We start from the raw sequence: 24,222 nt of genomic DNA on the forward strand, positions 1-24,222 counted from the left end.
TGGGAATTTTGAGTCACCCACAGAAATAGCCTGATAAATGGGACCAATGCATGCTGATTTACTTTTCAAAATGGGGAATTTGCTTTCCCGTTTGTGTTAGTTAACCTATCATCACTCTCTGTGTCTGTGTGTGAAAGAACAAGCTTGTCTGTGTGTGGAAGAACAAGCTTTGATTTGATTGAAATGCATTTGCAGGGGAATTCCAAATTGGAGACAACATCATCCCATTGGGTCCAAAAGATGTGAAAAGTGTTGTTTATTATGTGATCTGCATTACCTCACAGAACAAATGGAAAGAAAGAGGCGAACTGACTTCAACGACTCAATGAGTGAGAGAGATGAGAGGCTGAGCGAGAGGTTGTTGCTGCTGTTGTTGAGATAAAATTAGGGTTTACAAGTAAAAAATCTAATCTGACGGTCCAGATTAAAAAAAACATAATTGTATAAAGTGCGGTGTGGGTCAAATCCACAACCCACCCGCAAAATAGGCAAAATCTAAACCGCATCCAACCCTAATGAACCATCGAAACCGCACAAACAAGTGCGGGTTGGATCGGGTAGGACAGTTTTCATAGGTTAGATAACCCTATGCCTAGCCCTACTAGAGAACACCAAAGGAGGGAGACAAGGGAGCCAAGGCAGCCTTAGGAGAGAGAAAGAGAGAGGGTGGTATTGGGGAGCTTTAAGCCTGAGAGGAGCAAAAGGATGTTCTCTTTGTATAGGATGGTGAGCCCTATGTTACTTGGAATGTGGATCGTTCCGGTACGTGCAACAAAAACAAGAACGTGGTACGCCACATACTCTAAAATGTGGTACGAAAGGGGCAGACTTATATATATTATACTTAAGAATTTAAGTATTTCTAGAGTAATTTTTTTTTGACTATTAGATATGCAATAAAATGTAATATTTTCTATGAGCATTATGACCCATTTCTTGATTTTTTGTCTTGTCAAAACTTAACCCATCTTAAATTTTAGTTCATTATATTTGAATTTTTTCTTCCGAAGATAACATTTAAGGGACATATATTGAAAAAAACTTTTGGCATCGCTTTGGATTACTAAATTTACCGTTTCGGAATGTGCGTGTACCATGTTTCGGAATGTGCGTACCAATACGTAATTTGCTAGGGTATTAGCGTTTTCTGGTAACATAGGGTGAGCCAAGGGAACTAGCTTAGCTGAGGGCAGGTGGCGCAACCCCTTTGGCTAGGTAAAATTGAGGGAAACTCGATCAAGTCTGTAGCCTTGGGGGATGTATCATATGTAGACTGTTAGTAGGTATGATACGTCCATGTTAGTCACGTCGAAGTGGCTCAATGATACGCAATAGAGAACCATTGGACAAAGGCTCCTCACTCTCTAAGATTGGTCCGAGTGCACCATATCCTTGAGGAGAGAGGCTTAGCATGCGTTTGGACAAACCCTTGAACTCTAGTTTCCAATCCAGAAGTCCCTGGTGGTCCCTAGTCAGTTACCTAGGGCGGCTACCATACTAGGTAACGCAAGGTGTCCTATGAATCTTCGAGGTTAAGGCCTCGTTTGATGGAGCTCTCGGCATGCCAAGCAACTGAGCGAACCAGGAAAGGAATTGTGCCTGAGCACGCAGCTAGAGCGAATGGGCCTGTTGATGAGGTTGAGCATGGGAAGGCCCACTCAAGTGGTTTGCTCACATGTCACCTTATGGGGATCAACAAGTTGGGAACGTGGTGTACTAGTCTTCTGGGAAAAGTCTCCCATTGGTGGTGTGGTGGTGATTAGATGTTAAAACCTACCATCACCTACTCCACCTACTACACCTACCACTACCTACTACACACCTACCACTACCACCTACTACCACCTACTCCACTACATCTCCTATATAAGGAGCCCCTTACCATTTGTAAAATATAACATACATCAATCAATAATACATACAATTTATTCTCTCTCTATCAATTTCTTTTACATGGTATCAGAGCAAGGTTAAGAACTTAGTATTTTTTTGCTTCACCGGCGGACGGCAACCTCGCCTTGGCCGCCCGCCGGACCTTAACCTAGTCCGCTAGAATTTGCTACACATACCTTCACTCCGTCGGCCCACACGACAGCCACCGATTTGGTTTTCTCAATTTGGTTTTCTCCAAGTGCTGCTGCTCTTTGGCAAGCTTCTTGAGGCTAGCAAGTTCAAGGTCTTTGCTCATCTTCCTTCTGTACATGTCTGGGAAGGTGATTGGTTCCTCCATTATTGACTTCTCTCCTTCTCTGATCTTTAATGGGTACACTATTGCCTCTGGAGCTGGGTTCTGGAATGTGGCTATGGCTAATCTGCTGCTCTTTGAGTTCACCACTGCTTGATGGTCTGCGTTCTTGAACCTCCCATTTCTTGAAACATACAGGTTCTGTCTCCTATTTCTACTTTCCACCCACTTGGGCATCTCTCTTCCCGTGGGCATTGGAGGAATTTTAAACTTGGTCATGGACAAGTGGGTTTGCCCCCCACTCATTCTCTCTCTCCCAATACATGGGTATTCTTCTCCTATTATTATTCTTAAAAAAAAAAAAAAAAAAAAAAAAAAAAAAAAAAAAAAAACACACTGCAGCAGCAGAGGGACAAGGGCAACACACACACCACCCACTGAATTGCCTATGCCCTCTATTATACCTCCCACATGCACTTTAGGATGAATACATTTTTTTTAATCAACCCACTCCCTCTCTCTCTCTGGTCCCTTTTTCTCTCCACTAGACCCACTTTAATCATATCCCTCCTTTCTCTTAATTTATTCCACCCACTCTCTCTATGGTCCATTCCTCCCCCGCCTTCATCTCTTTTATCTGCAAGCGCACATGCTTTCCCCATTCATACATTTTTGTTATTCTTATTCTTATTTTTTTTATTATATTATATTAAAAAAAAAAAAAAAACCCAACACAATTTACCAATTTGCACAACAAACCATATTTTATTCATCTCAGGGATCAACCCCGATCACAATTTTACAAAAAAAAAAAAAAAAAAAAAACAACAACAAAAACAAACAATACATCCACAGGCGGGATTTTTTCTTATCTACTCTGCCGCCGGTCTCTTCTTCTTGCCTCCGTCCTGCGCGGCCCTTGACGGTGTTGCCTCCGTGTTTCCCACTCCACTGGGCACGATCACTCCACCCTGCTCCTCCACTACAGCATATGGCGGACCTCCAAATCGGAACATAACGGTGGCCTTCCGCTTCAGCTCCTTATTTTCCGCCTTTAGCACACTTATCTCTACTCGCGCATCCTTATACATGCGTTGGAGCAGAGCCAGCTGGGCGTTTAACTGCTGCACCTCATTTGTCCTACTCTGCAGCCGGTGCGACAGATTTGTGACCGCCGTCATGGTCTCCACACATGACTTCAAAGTATACTGATTGGCCTCAATATCAGTTTGCACCGCCATTTTTTGCTCTACCGACCGCATCGGAAAGTTCAACGGAGCAAAACCAGAGGCGCTTGGTTGAGGTTCACTGGCCACCGCACCAGTTATCTCTCTTGTTGACTCGTTGAGGTCGGGAAAGAGAGTGAGCAGACCACGGGACGAAGAGGCCATATTCTGGGTAGCTGAACGGGAAGACGAGGCCATGTTATGGGTTGCTGAGTGTTTCAGAGAAGGGTTGGTTACAGAGTGTTTACAGAGTGTTTCAAGATTTGCAGCTCTTAGCGACAAGCTCTCAGAGAACGAAGAGGTTTCAACTGGTTTGTTATGCTTCCAAGCCTCAGCCTCCGCTTCGGTTTATAAAGACCATGATGAAGAGGCAGACACGCGCATCATGCGCCGCTCGACGCTCGACGACAACATGGGCGCGCCTTTTGATGGCACGCCTTTTGATGGCACGCCTTTTTATAGATTGGGCACGCCTTTTGAGGGTGCGACTTTTTAGGGGTCCGACAAGACTCTGTAAATTGTCCCGACATTGATTCCGGTTAGCTCTTTCATGGGTCCGACAAGACTCTGTAAACTGTCCCGACATTGATTCCGGTTAGTTTCTACAAGGGTCCAGCAAGACTCCGTAAACTGTCACAACAACTGTCACAAAATTGTCTGCTACAACGGTCCGACATGACCCCATAAACTGTCTTCTACATCGGTCTGCCATAACCATACAGTCTTCTACAACAGTCTGACACGACCATACAGTGTCTCCTATCCATTTTTTATTTTTCAGATTATTTTCTTGTTTTGTTACTCTCTCCAAACTCAAGTTGGTTAGTTCCTATCCCCCTTGAGTTTGCAGGGGGCTGTTAAAACCTACCATCACCTACTCCACCTACTACACCTACCACCACCTACTACCACCTACTACACACCTACCACTACCACCTACTACCACCTACTCCACTACATCTCCTATATAAGGAGCCCCTCACCATTTGTAAAATATAACATACATCAATCAATAATACATACAATTTATTCTCTCTCTATCAATTTCTTTTACATTAGACAATGCCATGTAGCGGGTGTGGACCCATGTACATACACCATGTAATTAGAAATGGCAAGTTGCTTTTACATAAATACCTGAAAATAGGAAAACAAATTAATATATTTTGGACAAAATAAAAGGAAAGATCAGCAAAACTATAGCATACAGTTGATTGAAATTATTAAAAATATCAGTCCGTGTAGAAATTCAAACTAATGGACAATTTAACTACTGAAATCTGGGATATTGGCAGTAGTGTCTCATTTTCTCTGAGACATCTAAAATGTCTATTATAAACTGGATTGAAAATATTGGTCTCGTAGATTGTCATCCTCAAATTATCATGATCCATTATTTTGCTGTTCTTTGGGCTTCTGCATGCCTAATTTTAATTTTATGGAATTCTGGTTCTCTGAACATTGTATGCGGGTTAGATTGACGTAAATGTTACATGATTGTTTTCTTTACAAGATATATGGGATTTCTCTAAGCAATGTGTTTGATGAGGAGATTATAATTGTACTTCATTTTTTCCTACGAAGTGATGTATATTATGAATTCCTGTTTTATTGACCCTTTCATCTGTAGAAAAGTCCACTGATGAGAATTCAAGAAGTTCCTCACAAATGGACACATTTGATGGAAGTAGAAAAGATATAAATGCAGCTATTGACCGTATCTGTGAGTTTACAGGTGAGAATTTTTGTGCCTTCATATCTATTTCATTAAAGGCAAACTTAACCACTGGTGATATTTGTTTTCAATTTGCAGGAACTAAGATTGTTTTCTGGGATCTGAGGGAGGCATTCATTGACAACCTATATAAACCCAGTGTTTCTCAGTCCAGGATGGAAGCACTAATTGAACCTCTTGATGTGGTATGGTTTGCATCTATTGGAAGTTATTTTTACATGAAGTATATCCAATTTTGTTACAACTGGTTGCTAGCTGAGAACATAATTGGCGAGTCCTATAGAAAAGCATATTTTAAGGCATGTAGTTAGTTAGTTCCATCCTCAATGTCATAGATAAGCTATGAGTCACTACTTTTTCTTCCTTGACTTGCATTAGCTACTAATGTTGCATAGTATAATAGAATCATGTCCCATTTTCCATGCTATTCTTTCTCAATGCCAAATCTCAAAAGAATGTGGACTTATACTTTTAAGTAATAGAATCATGTGGTTTTATTTTACATATTTAACCCTTTAATTAGTAGTATTTTTACATAATTACCCTCTTAATTAATGTAGAAATCCTAACATGATAGAGCTTCAACATGATTATGATTCATCGAGATTCTCAACATGATCTTGAAGAAAGAAACTCATATTGTAAATCAAGCATGGGTTAGAACAAAATGTATATTACTAAAACTACAGTAGTAGGACATTTCATCTTCCCTAAGCTTGGATCAATCTCAACTAACGAGTGCTGTTATCAAAATCACAAAAAGCAAAAACAATCATTGAAAACTTTAAAGGAACAATTTTATAAACTAATCTCAAAGTGATACAATCTTCACATTATAATAATCAATCCCAATAATCGAATTACAGAAACTCCTACTTACTTGATTAGGGGTTTCATCTAAACCCTAGCCACTCATGGAGAGGAGGAAAACCACCATCTTCAATGAGAGCACCATGAATGAACCTTGAAAAGATCTTCCTCTTTGCTCTTGAGCCTCTTCTCCAAGCTTCAACAACCGCAAACTTTTTGGCTTGACTTCTCGTTTTTACTTCCCTCCAAATTAGGGTTGAAAAGGAGTCTTTTCATATCAAATCTTTGGGACATACACCAACCACCACTTGAGCGCACCCCTGGGCACTCAAATGGTACACTGCTGTGACTGGGTTTTTATTTCCTGTAATGTTTTGTGTTTGCAGGATCCTACTGCTCAAGAAGCCACTTGCGTGGTCAACCACTAAGGCTTCTGATGATGGGCCCAATCAAGAACATGAAAGAGAAAATGTAGAGAGCAATCTGAATCAATTAATGTTTTATTATTCCAAAATTCGTTACAAAGTGGTTATGGCTCTTCTAGATATAGGCTACAATTTCCCTCCCCTAACTGCCACATATTATGCACATGATATCCTACATCATACTCTCCCACTCAAAAGAACTTATTTTCAAGTGGAGACAAACAAAACACAACTAATGCACTAGAAGTGAAACACAAAACTAGGAAGTACACTACAAACAACTTCCACAAAGGAAGCTAATCTATAATATAGGGAATGGTGTTGGTGCAAGAAGAACCCATCAACAAGGGAAGTGACTTAATTGTTGCAAGTCCTTATTCAAGATCAACCTAGCAAATGTCCTTCCATCAAAACGAGTTCTCGTTTATGCACATCAACCGAAGCCATGTAATTGTTTTCACCAATTGGAGACACGACCTTTGAGGTTTTGAGAGACCAATTTCACCTTCTTTGCTTCCGGCATATTATAATACTCCAAATGACTCTCAATTGTCTTCAACCATTCCTCGAACACATCCGGATTGTAGCTTCCACGGAATTCGGAAAATACTAAATCCTTTACGGTGTCATTCAATTTAGAATCAAACCCTTGTGAATGTGCTCTACGCCTATGCAGAGCATCAATGGAATCATCAAGTTGATGGTGCTTGTAACCATTACTACATTTGGAAGGAGGTAGGAGACATTGCACCGTCTCGATTAAAGCGGCAATTTGCCATATCATCTCAACCATTTCATCTCTTTGATGTGGAACCCCATTATCCTTGGCATCATCACCCAAATCCGAGGAATAAGCCCAACCACGACCACCCCGACGACCTCGATCCCAATTAGCCATTTTAGTTTATAAACACAACACAAAAAATCTTCACAGATTGCAGCAATCCAAATGAAAGTATGCCTCAACAGTGTATCAAAGAACTCAAGCAAATTGTTATCAAAGAATAAGAACCAAATATCCAAGATACAGAATTAAGAGCTAATTCTGAACATGCAAAAATCAACTCAGAATTTCAAGATGTGCCAAGAACCTAGATAATCACAAAAAACCCAAAATTCACAAACCTGAACAGAGAGTCCAAATCCAAATCTCCCCACTGAGTCAAAATCCAAATCTCCACAAACAGGTGCAAAAACCCAGATACAAAATCCAGATCAGTAACGAAGATCTGTGATCAATCGCAAGTAGCGAGTATGTCCCTGTTTGCAAAGACCCGTGTGAAAATCCAAAAACAACCTTCGCGATGGGTTTGCTTCGATAAGCTTCATACTGCGACCATGATTTGAACCTCAGATTGAGTCGTGATTCGAATCAGGTGAACAGGGAACCCACGATGTCTTCAGGCTTTGAATTGCAAGGTATTCTCGGCATGCAATCTTGCTGTGATCAGCAGACTTTGATTCGTGAGAAGATTTTCATGCCCAAAAGGGTATCAAATCGCAACTTCAGTTCGCGAAGAGACCATGAATTGCGATGGTGTTCTCGTTATTGGAGATGGAAGAATCAAGACCGACTCGCAAAATCGATTGTATGGATGTCAAGTTGAACTCGCTCTGCCTGCTAGGGTTATTGAGATGAACTTCCAGTGATGAACCCAGACGAAGATTTAGTCAACGAACTCAAATCGAAAGTTCCAGCGTTGATCGAAACTGAATCTGCGAAACCAACTTTCAATCAACAACAAAAGCGGGCCAAATCAGGTACGTGAATTCCCTAGTAGGGAATTAGGTGATGAACCACTGAGAATATGAGAAAGTAGGACCTAAAACTATTGCTCTGATACCAACTGATGATGGGCCCAATGAAGAATATGAAAGAGAAAATGTATAGAGAGAAATCTCAATCAATCAATGTTTATTATTCCAAAATTAGTGACAAAGTGGTTATGCCTCTTCTAGATATAGGCTATGATTTCCCTCCCCTAACTACCACATGCTATGCACATGATATCCTACATCAGCTTCTCTTTTGTTCTTTCCTTGACATGTTCAGCTCAGGCCATGTACACCCATTAGGCTTTCTATGAGTCCAAACACATGTTGGTTTCATTGCCAAATCTCTGATCAGCCTGTAAACAGAGAAATAGAGTAAAGCGCATCAAGTAACAAGGATGGAGGAGGTGTGGCAAATGTATGTTAGAGGGCCTTCATGTGTAACATTTGGCACCGATCAATATCTCTACACTCACTTGTACACGAGTCACTCTTTAAGGTACAATAGTTACAATGTAAGTGATGGGTATAAAGAGAAATTTAAGTTGTGTATTTAAAAGCTCCCATTTTTGTTGTCAAACTGAAACTGAAGTTTCTCGGTTTTAAAAATGATAAATTTCTTAGAAAACACTCATATACTAATATTGCCTTCAATAACCCTTTCAACTAAATATTTACTTTCTGATTTAGTGCTGCTATTTGATTTAGATATTTATCTGAAAAAACACGCACTAATACTGCACATTGATGAACCATTCAACTAAATATCCACTTTCTTATTAGTAGTTTCTTCAAAATCACTTTTGGTTGAACAGAGAATTAGTGTTGGGTTGGATCAGCAAATTAAAATATAAAAATAAAATACAAAAATGGATCACAGAAATTCAATGTCCCGCACATAAAAATAACCTGCACTTGCGGTATATCCTGAATTGTTTGACCAAGCTGGAACGTTGCCAAGTTTGAACATGTGTGAATTGATGTAATAAGCATTGTAATAAAATCTGGGAAAATCTCATCTTGTGCACCATGAGTGTGGATCTCACTAAGAAGCTTTAACGCTTCACTTGATCGTTTACTCTTCAAAATGCATGTCATCATGGTATTCATAGAAGTCTTTGTTAGAATAGGAAATTGTTAGAATAGGAAATAGTTGGTTGTATTCTTATTCATTCCTTTTTTGATTACTCAGACTATGCATGTAATTGACTCAATTATCAATATAAAAGGGAATGAAGTCTAACTACTCTTTCTCTTCTCTAAAATTACATAGTTTCGGAGCCTAAACCCTAGCCCATACCTTATTCTTTTCTGCCGGCAACTCTATCTTCCCTAGGAGCCCAGACAGCCACAGTAGCCTCTCACCTAGACCATCGTTTATCATCCCACAATCCATCCAGGCCATCGTCAGTCTCCTAGGGGGTCTGTCGGCACTCTAGGACCTCACCCAGGCCATCGTAAGGCACCCTAGGGCCTGCCGACAGCCTCTCTAGCTTCCTTGGCTTCTGTCGGCATCTCCTAGGAAGCCATCGACTCTCTGTCGACTGTCGAATGTCGACTGTCGACTGTCGACTCCCTCTCTCGCAATGTCGTCTCTCTCGCAGTCGTCGACTCTCAGTGTCGTCGACTCTCAGCGTCGTCTCTCTTTTCTTATAAAGTTGTAATGGTATATTAGTAGTGCTTCTAATGGTTGGTTAGTTAAAAATATATATATATATATATATAATGATGCTACGTTAAAAAAAATAAAAAATAATAAAACAAAAATAAAAAATTTATTTTGTTTTTCTCTTTGTGGTCATATTGTTGGCTATTCCTCCACCATCTTCCGAGTTTGTGATTGGCACTGGGTTTGAGGGTTACTTAGTAGCATATTCATGGCAAATTTCACCAGTGAGTCCACAACCTTTCAGCCACCTAAGAGCGAGAGTTCCCTTATCCCTTCTACTATGACTGATAATCTCAACCCTAGCCATAAAATCACTACTTTTTTATTCAATGTTCAGAACTATCTAGCGTGGTCGCAGAGAGACTATTTTCTTGAAGAGCAGAGGGAAGATGCGGTATGTTGATGGCAGAATCCAGGCACCCCTCACCACAGACCCGAGTTATGATTAGTGGGAGATCACCAACTCCTTTATTATGGGTTGGTTGATACATTCTATGATCCCGGAGATTGGAGAGGGCTATCTCTCTATGGACACTGCATAGGATATTTGGGAGGCTGTGAATACCACTTACTCCCGGAAGGGGAACTTCTCATAGGCTTTTGAGTTACGTCGCTCTATTGAAAGGTCAGTACAAGGTGAGATGACGATCCTCCAATATTTTACCTTCCTTAGCAATGGGTGGAAGCGACTTGATCACCTTCAGGATTACAAGCCTATCTGTCCCATTGATTCTGCTAGTTACCGAACATTTGTAGCGCAAGAGAGGGTCTTCAAGTTCTTAGAAGGCCTTAATGTAGAGTATGATCCGAAGCAGAGTACTTAGCATGGATGTGCTTCCTTCTCTCCAAGAAGCCTTTGCTTTTGTGCAGAATGAGAAGAGTCGCCGCTCTGCGATGCTTCCTTCTACTGCTCCTGATCGCTCAGCCTTGGTCTCTGCACCCCCTCGCGATGGAGACTGTGTGACTCGTGGTTTTCGTTCTTCCTCTGAGAAAGATAATCTTTTCTGTGACTACTGCCGTCGACCTCGCCACACACGAGAGACCTGTTGGAAGCTGCATGGGACTCCTTCTGGTGGCCGAAGAGACCGTCCTGGTACTCGAGGGGGTAGGTCTGGTCAGTCTAGAGGCCGAGGGGCCAATGCTCAGGCACATCATTCAGACACTATTGAGCCACCATCTTCCTCTTCAATTGTCTCCCTTGCTGCTGATGTTTCGGGGTTATCTACCTCGGATTTTGAGATTGCTCTTCACCACTTGCTGGACCATCGAGCCTCCACTTCTGCTACATGTGCACCCTCTTCTTCTTTTGCCAATTCAAGTAACTTGGCTTCCTCCCCATGTGCATTGCTCTCTCATACAACTGTACTATGGATTATTAATTCTAGTGCTTCCGACCATATGTCTGGCTCCTCTAATTTATTTTCAGAGTATAACCCCTCATCAGGTCATGAAAAAGTGCGTATTGCTGATGGTTACTATGTCCTTGGTGTCCGGGAAATGTTTAATTCATGCTACCTCTTCCCTTCCTTTATCCTCTGTCCTCCATGTTCCAAATTTTGGTGTTAATCTTTTATCTTTGAGTTGTATTACCCGTGACTTAAATTATAACATGACGTTTTTTTTCCTGATCATTGTCTTTTTTAGGACCTCATTACAAGGAAGAGGATTGGCAGTGGTAGAGAGGAACAGTCTCAACATTCTGGATCAGACCAACTAGCTGGGCTCACTTATCTCTTCAGTTACCATCCACCAAGGAAGACATTTGCCTGTGGCACCGTCACTTAGGACATCTCTCTTTTTTATTACTAAAGCATTTATTTCCTTCTGTTTGTGAGACAAATAATGTGTCAGATTTTCAATGTGAGTCTTGTCAACTTGGAAAACAACACAGGGCCTCTTTTGCTTATTCTCTTAATAAAAGTTTAGTTCCATTTTCTTTAATTCATTCCGATGTATGGGGTCCATCCTGTTTTGTGTCTTTGACGAGTAAAAAATAGTTTGTTACCTTCATCGATGATTATTCCCGGGCCACTTGAGTCTATTTGATGAAAGATAAAAGTGAGGTCTTTTCTGTGTTTTAAAACTTCCATAAAATGGTTTGTACTCAGTTTGGGGTGGTTGTCAAAATTCTACATTTTAATAATGGAGGGAAATATATGGACTCTGGTCTTGCCACTTACTTCGCCACTCATGGCATTATTCACCAAACTTCATGCACTAATGCCCCTCAACAAAATGGTGTTGCCGAACAAAAAAATCTCCATCTCCTTGATATCGCTCGTTGTCTATCCTTTGAGATGCGGGTTCCTCGATCCTATTGGGGAGACGCGGTTCTCACTGCCGCTTATTTGATTAATCGTCTTCGTACCCAAGTTCTTCAAAAACAAACACCTCTTCAAGTTTTGTTCGGGTCTACTCCTTCCGGCTTCTCCATTCCTCCTAAGACTTTTGGCTTTGTTTGCTTTGTCCATAATCATTCACTCACTCGTGGTAAATTGGATCCCCGGTCTCTTAAGTGTGTTTTTTTGGGTTATTCTGTCACCAAAAACGGTTATAGGTGTTATCATCCTCCCACTCGCCAATGGTTTGTCTCCATGGATGTTACTTTCTTTGAGTTTCAGCCCTATTTTCCGACCTCCCCCCCCCCCCCTCCCCGGTATCACAGTCATTCCTTCAAGGGGAAGCCTTGGTGTGAAGAGATTCTTGTTCCTGTTAAACAGATAATGGATGATGAGCCAGCAGTTGTTGAGGAAAAGAAAGCAGACAAACTTTATATCAGGAACAAGGATAGACAACAAGTCACCTGGATGCAAGTGACTACTTCTCTTCCTCTACTGCCAACTTCTTCTCCGGATGAGTGTCCAAAGTCACTCACCTCTACTGAGAGTCTAGATAATTCTAATTCTAGTGTTTCTATTCTTGCTTTTTCAGATCTTGATGTTTCCATTGCTAATAGGAAGGGGGTTAGGTCTTGTACTCAGCATCCTATTAGTAATTATGTCTCTTATTCTCATTTATCTTCCTCATACAAAGCGTTTCTGTCTAAAGTGTCTTCTGTGAGTCTACCTATCAATTTTTAGGATGCTCTTTCTATTCATGAATGGAAACATGCCATGATAGAAGAGATGAAAGCTCTCAGTAAGAGTGGCACTTGGAGTTAGTGGAGTTACCTAGCGGCAAAAATCCAGTTGGGTGTAAGTGGGTGTACACGGTAAAACATAAAGCAAATGGTTTCATAGAACGATACAAAGCAAGACTGGTTGCTATGGGCTTCACTCAGACTTATGGGGTGGATTACCAAGAGACATTTGCACCAGTTGCTAAGATGAATTCTGTGAGAATTTTACTCTCTTGCTACAAATTTGGATTGGCCCCTTCATTAAGTTGATGTGAAGAATGTCTTTCTTCATGGAGATCTAGCAAAAGAAGTCTATATGGATATTCCTCTTGGTTTTGACAATGCTAAGTCCAACGGTAAAGTATGTAGGCTCCGAAAGTCCTTTTATGGGCTAAAGCAATCTCTTAGGACTTGGTTTGAAATGTTTACTCAAGCTATGCTGACATATGGGTTCAAGCAAAGTCAAACTGATCACATCTTGTTTGTGAAACACTCCTCACATGGTAAGACCACAGCTCTTATTGTCTATGTTGATGATATTGTTCTCACATGAGATGATGTTGAGGAGATTCCTCGTTTGAAAGAATACTTGGCTAAAGAGTTTGAAATCAAAGACTTAAGCTATTTGAAGTATTTTTTGGGCATTAAAGTAGCTCGGTCCAAGGATGGCATCTTCATATACCAGAGGAAGTATGTACTTGACTTGCTGAAGGAAATTGGAATGCTTGGAGGTAGACCATGTGATACACTTCTAGAACCGGGCCAGAAACTGAGGATCAAAAGGGAGATCCAGTGGACAGTGAGAGATACCAGAGACTAGTGGACAAGCTCATATACTTATCCCACTCATGTCCAGACATTGCCATTGCCGTGAGCATAGTGAGCCAGTTTATGCATGCTCCGAGAACTTCCCACTTGGATGTTGTTATAAGAATCCTGAGATACCTGAAGTCTTCTCCTGGAAAGAGTCTCTATTTCTCAAAACATGGCCATCTTAGTGTGGAGGCATTTACTGATGCAGATTGGGCTGGCTCAGTCATTGACAGACGATCAACTTCCGGATATTGCACATTTGTGGGTGGCAACCTAGTCACGTGGCGAATTAAGAAACAGAATGTGATGGCTAGATCTAGTGCTGAGGCAGAATTCAGGGCTATAGCTTAGGGTGTATGTAAGGAAGACTTGAGAATCCATCAGACTAACTCCATGCAACTATTCTATGACAACAAGGCCACAATTAACATAGCTCATAATCTAGTTCAGCATGATAGAACTAAGCATGTGGAGATTAATAGGTACTTCGTCAAGGAAAAACTCACTAGTGGCACCATATGAATTCCATTTGTGAAGACTAGGGACCAACTAGCGGATGTTTTCACCAAGGGACTAGGCAGCAAATCCTTTCATGGCATTCTCAACAAGCTAGGCATGAGAGATATCCTCGCACCGGCTTGCGAGGGAGTGTTAGAATAGGAAATTGTTAGAATATGAAATATTAAAATAGGAAATAGTTGGTTGTATTCTTATTCATTCCTTTTTTGATTACTCAGACTATGCATGTAATTGACTCAATTATCAATATAAAAGGGAATGAAGTCTAACTCATTCCCTAACTCTTTCTCTTCTCTAAAATTACAGTCTTCCTATACTCCATAGCCTTCAATTCATTGTTCGAGTGATGCATCTCTCCTCAAAACGTTTGAAAGCACCTCTAAGTTCAATCAATTCACGATTATGATTAACTTCTTCCTTGGATCATGATTTGCATATTTCTAATAAGAAGGAAGACTTAATAGACATATCTATAGAATCATTTTTTGTAGATGCATATGTTTTCAATGAGTTTGCTAGTGAGTAGACTCTCCTCAAGATGCATCCAACTGATTCTTGGTTCGTGTTAGATTTAGCGTGATTTAATGATGGGTAACATTGTATTTTAGATGCATGTGGGACTTAATGGGCTAGTTGATAATGGATGAGGCTTAATGCTGTATAATCTGACATGTGGGACCTTCAATAAAAAATCCTTGCAGTTAATAATGGAGTGACTTATTAAATAAAAATTGTTGTTGGTTTCTTTCAAATTCATATTGATTGATGCTGAAGCTGGGGTTGTCTGCCCTTGTCAATCTCTTCAGGCACTAAATCAACTATGTGATATCATTATGGAGCCACTCAGGGATCGAGTAGTGACAGGTCTCCTTCAAGCATCATTGGTCTGTGCCTTATACCCTTTCTTCATACATAGTATTTGCATGAATCAACTAAACTTCTTAATTAATAACTTCACCCTTTTCCAGGATGGTTTATACCGAGTTATAATAGATGGTGGTCCGTCACGTGTTTTCTCCCCGTTCGATGCTAAGCTTTTGGAAGAAGATCTTGAAGTACTGAAGGTAACAGAATTTTCTCTACATCCCTTGAGTCCTTGTCTATCATACAATTTTTCAGGTACCTGATTTCAGTAAGTTACTTTTGGCAAAGAAAAACCACACATCTTATGCATTGGTATTTAAAATTGGTCATTGTTACATCACTGGAATATAGTATAATGTATAGTAGCATTTATTTTCCTTATTTAGCATAATAAACATCAGGGTGCCAATTTTCACTTTGGTGGGTTTTATATAATCTTCTAAAGAAAACTAGAGTCATATATGTTTTACGTAATTTTGGGCTTGTTTCACAGGAGTTCTTCATTTCTGGAGGAGATGGGCTTCCTCGTGGAGTAGTTGAAAATCATGTAGCACGCGTTCGGCAGGTGGTCAAGTTGCATGGTTGTGAGGTTAGTTCTTGTAAATTCTCTAGGGGAAAATAAATAAATTGAAATGATAAATGATAATTGCTGAAAGCCATTGTATTGCACTTGGTTAAATTAAAGGTAATTTCAGTTCCAGATAAGTCAACTCTTGCAAATCATGAAAATATATTATTGGTGTTTTCCATTGTATTGCAAAGACTGAAATGTCCACAAATGATAAGACATCACATGAAACATGTCACCTCCCTTCTTTCTCTGTTAAATTGTTATTGATTGAAATATGAGATTTCACACCCACTTGATGAGCCAAAACTAGGGGCCAAGAACTCTTCCTGACTGCTTGAGCTGAACCATTTGTATGTATATTTATGATTTACATCTGAGCTGATGCACTGCTAAAAATTGCCAGTTGGTCTAGTTAGTTAATCACTTTCACTGTTGTGTTTTTTGAAGATGCTAATTATTCATTATTAATTATGGCTTGCAGACAAGGGAATTAATTGAGAACTTGAAATCTTCTAGCGGGTTAGAAATGCAGGGCGGCAAAAGCAAACTGGGTATTGATACCCAAATCCTATTGAGGATATTATGTCACAGGAGTGATTCAGAGGCATCTCATTTTCTCAAGAAACAGTACAAGATACCCAAATCAGCTGCTTAGTGTAATGATCTCAAAATCCACACAAGCAAGAGATGGAAGAGAGCACCAGAGAAGGAAGAATTTCTATTGGCAGTAATGTACTCCTTGTTTATAAGATATAATTTATTTGTTTTCTCCCCAGTAGCAATGTACTTATTGTCCCTTTATCTGTTCATATTTACCTTAACGTCTTAGAAATAATTCCATTGCTCGTCTTTCTGTCATCTTTCTGTCACTGTAATATTATCTTGTTCAACTCACTGACTATTCTTTTGTAACTTATGACAAAAGTTTGTTCAAATTTTTTCGTTTTGTGGATTGAAAAATAAAATAACAAATGATGAGAGGTTTGTTTGACTCATTATTTTACCTTGGAAACTCTCTAAACTAATGAAAAATATCATTTTGACCCCCTAAACTATAAAAGTTTTCAAATGGACACTTTCTATTATTTAGAAGTATTGCTTTACCTCATAAACTATAAAAGCGTACAAGGGACCACGTAAACTATTAACGTGTTTCATTTTGATCCCTTATGTTAGGGAGTCAAATTTGTATGTTTTTGTAGTTTGGGAAGTTTATTTATACACTTTTATAGTTTAGGGAGCAACATGATACTTCAATAGTTTAGGAGGTCCATTTGTATGCTTGTAGAGTTTAGGAAGTCAAAGTGATACTTCTTAATAGTTTACAGGGTCTTGCTGTAAATAACCCTTACAGTTAGGGAGTACAAATTTTGTACGTTTTTATAATTTAAGGGGGTTCATTTATACACTAACATAGTTTAGGGAGCAAAATGATACTTTTTAATAGTTTATGGGATTAAAATGATACTTAGTTTAGGAGGTCTTTGTGTAAGTAACCCTTGCTGAAATACAAACTATAAGTACATGATATTGGTAGCAATTATCTTTTGGGTTGATTGGCACTTTGCTTTGTTACTAATTTGGAAAAAGCATTTTGTGCACATGGATGATTGAGGATTGATGATTGATAGAAGTGGCAAGTTTTCGTTGGGACAAACTATCACAAGCATAGAAGTGAATTGTGACGTTTTGCAATTCACTTTCTCTAAGAACTGTAAAAATAGATTAGATCTTGTGCAAAGGCTGTGTCAGAGCTCTCTCTCTCTCTCTCTCTCTCTCTCTCTCTCTCTCTTGCAAGGAAGCGTTGTCCATCTATCTTTCATAAATTTATATGAGCAGTGTTAAAAAATGGGTTTTTCACATTACGCATTTTCCATTTTATCATACTGATTTTATTTTTTATAATATATTTTTTTCCCCACCAAGTTGTATGCGTGTTGCTCAGTTTTATCTCAAAAGTGAAAGGGGTGAACTTTTCTTCTTTTCTTTTTTTCGCAAAATAGGAACTTCATTCAAAGAGAATAACAAACATACATAAGAGAGTTGTCATATTCAAATTGCATAGCCAACCAAAAACATAGGAATTATAAACTAAAACAAGGAAACTAAATTCCAACCAACTAAATTCACAATCATCACCAAGCACTTGAGATACTATAGCTCCACTCAATCAGATATACAGTTTCCCAATTGACAACCTTCTAGCAATCTTTTTAGCATCCTTCAGTCAAAACTCCAAACACATCCAAGATGAAAAGTAATATGCATGATGGCAACACAGGAACTGCAAAGAGAATAGAAAAAGGCATAAGAAATGAATAAGTAAATTGTTATTCAGCCCAAAAAACAAGAATAAGTAAATTGTGACCGATGATAAGGTGGCTGCTGGACATGAGGGGTTTGGAAAAGTCAAGGATTAGAACAACTGTCTTCAATGACTCCTTTTTCTATTTTTTCCATGAACAAACTTGAGGGTGAGATGCATCAATAACCTCATAACTTTCGTCGCACGGCCTCGGTGCCACTATTCACTATCCTTTCAGAGAGGAGTGTACCATTTAGGAGGAGCCAAATATATCACAAATCCCAAGTTTCTTGTTAAAAGAAAAATCATGCTTATCCAAAAGAGGGTTAACATCTAGAGACTAAACAATAGGAATGACCAATTCATCCAAACAGGGAGTATTTGACCCGCAACCAAGAATGGAATTATTAGTGAGTTCAGAAGTGGGGGTTTGCATCTTGAAGGGATCGATATTCGTGTTATCTTGAGGGCACTCTGTCTTTTGAAGCTCAACTACTAATAAGCTTGCTTGATGAAAAAATTGCAAATTTTTACTAGACTTGAGATTTAGAGTAGCTACAATAAGTGAGAAGAAATTCCTTACCAGAAGCACAACTTTATTCCTCTTCCTTGAATCCCTTTCCATTAAATGTATTGTTGTTACTCTTGTTTAATGATTTACAAGGGCCTTGTTTGGTAAATTTCTAGGTGACTATATGAGGGTAGACGTTGTTGAGTGTTTTAGTTTGTCCATCTTTGATGCCTCTTTCCATTCCATTTTAAAGAATGGCTAGAATGCATACCTAGCTTGTAGTTCGACCTTCTCTCTATCTATAACCATCTCAACATTAGTAGAAGAAGCTCTAGGGTGATCATTCTCCTTGTTGGATGGACCTAGCACATAATGCCTAAGCATTTGTAGATGCACAAGACCTTCAAAACCATCCTTGCAATTAATTGTTTGAAAGAATGTTAGAATTCCTCTGAATCAAAACAAGAAGATTCACTGAGAGAGGATTTGATCAACTCAATGCTTAAAGGATCAAGGAATTGGTACATATCTTCTGAGGGATTTTTGGGTAAGGCATTGAAAATTTCCTCATTTGTTAGGTCCTTGATTGGAAATCTCGAACGATAAACACATTTCAATTATATCTTCTCCTTGTCCTTGTTTTGCTATGAGTGTTTGAGAGCTTGAAGTATGAATCATATCCTGGTTTATCTCTCTCATGCATGAATGCTCTAGTTGGTGTCCAGTTTGGGTTTTAGAAATTCTTCAAGAATGAGCTCATCACAAGAGCGATAGAAGTTGTGCTCGAGCGAAGATTTCAACCTCATAGGATCTTTGCTTCAGTTAGAAAGACTGCATGCAAAGATGCATTGACCGCTTATCGACCAAAGTTGCGCTCGAGCAATGCTTTCAACTTCATAGGATTTGTGTTGAGTTTTCCAAGATACTATTTTGCAAGCCTGTGTTCATTGCTCAAGCGATGAGAGTTGCACTTGAGAGGTCATTGTGAACAGTTTTTGTTATAACCTCTTTATTCTTCATGTATGGGTTTGATTCACCCAATTCTTTTTCTGAAAAGTGTAGAAAACAAAGTGAGAAAATGGTAAGTGAATTGAATGTTTCCCCTTGATAATTCAAAGATGATTTCATACATCTCATGCAATTGATGGAGCTATTCAAGGGGATTTCAATGATACTATCTTCCAAGCGTTCAATTAAGTTGGTATTTGTGAGTTTAACACCAAAGGAACAAATTTGAGAAAGGCATGTGTGTTGAAGATTCATAAGTGTTTCTAGATCAATTGGGCGTGGATTCATTGGGAGATTGATTGGGTGAGATGACTTTATGCAATCTTCTTTCTTTTGTTTTTTCTCATAGTGGATTTATTGATTAGTCTCTTGGCTTGTGGTTTTTTGTAATTCTATTGGAGGATTCCAATTGTGCTTATTTTTTCACCTTAAAATCATTTGTGTTCAATTAGTAATTACTAAGTTTGGATCTAAATCAATTCTCTTCCATTTGTTAATTGATTTAGATTACTCTTAGTTGTTTGAGAATTGTTGTTGCTATCCTTTTGCTTCTTGTTGGAATTGAACCATGATCATGAATCACAATCTCAAGACTTAGGTTTTTTCATCATTGGTTGAAGTTTCTAAAATCGCTTTGCCTTTATCCTTTTTGCACACTTGTGGTTTGCATTGAGTGTAGGACTAAGAAATCTTTTTTTCGACATTATTTGGTAAAGAATCAACCATAAGATGAAAGAAAAAATCAAAACACTAGTGCTGTGTTTGGTTGAGAGATTTGAGGAGAGATTTGGAAAGGAAAATGGAAAAGTTAGGTGAAATGTGAATAAAATATACCTACATTTCACTTAATTTCACATACCTTTTTCCTTTCCATTTCCAAATCCCTCTCCAAATTTTCCAACCAAACACACACTAGAAGTATTAAAAGACTTGCTCAAGGAGATCAATGACAAGCTCGATTTGACACATGCAAGATGAATTTCGCCAAAAATAAACAAATATCGAAGAACTACATAAGGACACCTAGGATGATGAACTACTTTAGAACATTGAGGGCAAGAGATCTGAATAGAGATAGAGCAGCTCAAACTAATTTAACATTGTCTAACTACCAAAGCACAAAAAGAGAATAAATGGAGGACTTAAAAAGGATTTAATAAAGTTTTCCAAAAACAGCTTTTAATTGAAGCCAAAAGGTATGCTATAGTGAGATGTTTTTGGTGAGAATCCCAGCAAGATAATAAGTTATTGAAATCCAAACGGTTGATTATTCGAAGAGAAATCAAACCAGGTTCATATCAAGCTTCATATATGAGCATGCAACAACCAAACTCAGTCAAATACTCTGCGTATACACTATCTAGTGATGATGTTCATGGTGATGTTAAGCTATGGCGAGATGAAGAGGATGCGGAAGAAAGAGTGAAGGGAAGGGGATGGCCTAAGAGACAAATTTGTGTCGGAGAAAGAATTTGACAACAACCAGAAGCACCTCCCCCTCCAATGCGGTGAAAACTTGAATAATAAAGTCTACAAAATTAACATTTATACTGAGAGTATACTTTTATTTGATAGATCATATTACTTAGTTTCTACACTTGTGTGGTGTAACGCTCCCAAAATAATACAATAAATCCAACTCATAAGCGGAAGAATAACAGAAATAAGGTGCATTCATTCATTAGAGTTCGTTTACAAAAGTTAATAAATGTGATACACATTCACAAATATTTATCCTGAATCTATAGCATATATTACAATATTGAGAAGTTTGAAACTAAACATATAGTCATGTGCCCTATCGGCTTACATCTTTCCAAGTCGTGGCTTGGTTACATGAATATGAGCCTAGCTCAATACAATTTAAGCCTGTGGCTATACAAAAGAATAAAACAAAATAAAGAAGCTCTTGCTTCTCAAAAGTCCATCCACGCTACTGCCTTGGTGGATACATGTCCCCAACACCTGAAAATGGTTCCCAAGTAGGATGAGCCAAAGCCCAATAGAAACATACTAACACAATATATGAGAATTAACAAGATATAAGTATGATGCACATGTTCATTGTCCTACGACCAAGTTCTTTTAACTCTTTCTAAAACCATGTTATGCCGAACTTGCATCGCAATTCATTCATTTTGGTTCAATAGATACATCCACTGTATTTCACCCATCAACAGAGGTTACACCTCCCAAGCTTCCAACAAATAAAATTATCATACAAATACATTCATTTCTTTTTGCCATTTTACGAAAATTTCGTCCGCGGGAATCGGTACCCATGTATACAAATGGTTTTCGGGACTTTCATCCTGGACACACGGGCCAACTTAGTTCAATGGAGTCCATCCCCTTTCTCTCCCTCAAAACATGGAGTACATCCCCTTTCTTCTCCCAAATATCATACTTATACAATGTATATCATTCATAATCATATTCAATGATAATGGTTAAATGATTAGTTTCAATTCACCTAATCCACATGTAATGTCTACAACAATCATGACTATCATCCACCGATAGCCCAAAGTAGATATTTCTAAACAAATATACAATCTCTATAACAGATAAGTCATTAAATTTCTGCAAGTGAGTGATTAAACAAATCCAACAACACCATTCATCTATACCTTCTCCCAATTTCACATTTTTCCATACCAATTTCAGTATTTATACAAAATAATTATTCAAGACATTTTAGGGCAAGGCTCCTCATTTTCCAAATATTAACCCAAAGGCCAAAATCAACTATTTTAACATAAGATAACCTCATATCCAAATCCCATAATCATTTATATAACACCTACATAGAAACCCCTTTTTCCAAACTTGAACCCAAACCCTATGTTTGCTCAAAACACCCCCAAATCTCACCATTTTCACACAACAACCTATAAGCAAGTTAAAACCCATATTAAGGCATAAAGAGTCCCTACCTCAAGTGTAGAAGCCCAAAGGAGAAGTGGAGAGATCTCAAAGATGATCAAACTCGACTTTATTTGGATCAAATGGCTGCCCAAGGAGTGCTCTATCTTTTTATCAAAGAGAGTAGGGTAGAGAGATCCCTAGATCTAGGTGTATTTGTAGAGAGAAGTCAAATTTTAGAGAGAGAGAGAGAGAGAGAGTTGGTCTAGAGTTTGTGAGTGAAAAGATATCAAAAAGTAATGAAAAGAAGTGCTGCTGCGAATTGATATACGCGAGGCTCGCTCGAGCGCAAGAGTTGTCGCACGAGCAACCAAACACAATAAGTGTCCTCGCTCGAGTGCAGAATACAAACTTTCAGAAGTTTTACAGACAGAAGAAGACCGTCGCTCGAGCGCAAGAGTTCTCGCTTGAGCGAACAACCACACCCTCCCAATATCTCTACAGGCTTGAAAAAGTACTATGAGATCACAAAGCTCGCTCGAGCGAAAAAGTCAAAATCTGGGCCACATCAATCTAGACCAACTAGCAACCAACTTGTTCCAAACACACCCAAGACATTCCAAAACTCAAACTCAAAGGGTAAAAGGAGGAAAAACATAAATAACAATATAAAACCATGAGACCCAAGTCTGGAATACAACAAAGGTCAAGTCAAAACCGGAATCGCTATATGTGGGATCTCCCAGACCGGGAGGAGTCCGAGTGCGCCCAATAGTTCAAACCTTTGGTCTGGTTCCATAAGTACAATGCAGAATGAAATGAGAGTCCAAATCTGGCAATTCCATAGAAAATCCACTAATCACCAAAAATGCCAAAAATGGACTACATTACTAGACTCGGAGTCACCACCTAATCTTTTGAGGAAAACTAGGAAACACATGACTCCTGCCAAAAGACCATGATCCGTCATAACCAAAGTGTCTCGGTTTGGAAACTTAGGTATGAGCGAGGAATGTCATAAATTGAGCACCCTTGCTCACTAAATCAAAAATAGGCATCTACTAATCTATGATATGAGAATTATTAACATGATATGATCATATAATCCATTTATTGTTACTATTTTTACTATATTGAGCATATAAATATAGACTAAATCACTTATTTTGAAATATTCTAATCTCTGACAATTTTGAAAAAGAGTTTGAAAAGCATAAATCTCATAAAATCGAGAAATACACCATGTGAGGAGATCAGAACTATTCCAACTTAGGCAATGAGACCTCCACACAATGAGCAGTCATAGAAATATAGCAAATAAACACATAGCCTCATGGTATCATGCTAGATGTAATAAGAAGCAATCACAAGCAGGATGCACAGATGAAAGAAACTCACCCAGTACTCCTTCGCACTATGCCAAAAGTGTAAAAGGCCAGAAAACGATATATGATCCTAGATACTAAACTAAATCATATGTAGAGAAGAGATCGGAGATGCTCATTGGGTACTCTAGATAAGCGAAAATAGAGGATAATTTAAGTAAAAGAATGCATGATCCTAGATATGATAGCTAATGCAAAAATCCGTACACGATGAGTCTTAGGGGTTTTGGTTATTATCAAGATGACCTGAGTATCAACAAAAACATAACTAATCTGAAAATAATGGTCTAAGCCCAAATGCATAATCTTACACTAATCATGCGATTATGATGACGATAAAAAATAAAAAATAAAAAGTCTAAACTAACAGATAATAAAAGAGTAGTGAGTAAAGGTAAGGAGAAAAGAAATCCATTCCAACGCACACAACAATATAATGA

General features: G+C 38.8%; 1 protein-coding gene across 4 annotated transcripts in view; it reads left to right on the forward strand.

Moving 5' to 3' along the window:
- The window catches only part of LOC114280393 (plant/protein (DUF810)), a 118,150-nt gene extending 101,447 nt beyond the window's left edge, over window positions 1-16,703 (forward strand). For all 4 annotated transcript variants that reach the window (XM_082915527.1, XM_082915525.1, XM_082915528.1 and 1 more), the window contains 6 exons: window positions 5,042-5,146; window positions 5,225-5,331; window positions 15,080-15,157; window positions 15,242-15,337; window positions 15,631-15,726; window positions 16,190-16,703. In XM_082915527.1, the coding sequence (XP_082771653.1) occupies window positions 5,042-5,146; window positions 5,225-5,331; window positions 15,080-15,157; window positions 15,242-15,337; window positions 15,631-15,726; window positions 16,190-16,363 (656 nt within the window). In that variant the 3' untranslated portion in view covers window positions 16,364-16,703. The remainder of the gene's footprint in view (window positions 1-5,041; window positions 5,147-5,224; window positions 5,332-15,079; window positions 15,158-15,241; window positions 15,338-15,630; window positions 15,727-16,189) is intronic.
- The last annotated feature ends 7,519 nt before the right edge of the window (window positions 16,704-24,222 follow it).

Source organism: Camellia sinensis, chromosome 2 (assembly GCF_055761805.1).
Source record: "Camellia sinensis isolate YWXY chromosome 2, ASM5576180v1, whole genome shotgun sequence".
Taxonomy (NCBI): domain Eukaryota; kingdom Viridiplantae; phylum Streptophyta; class Magnoliopsida; order Ericales; family Theaceae; genus Camellia; species Camellia sinensis.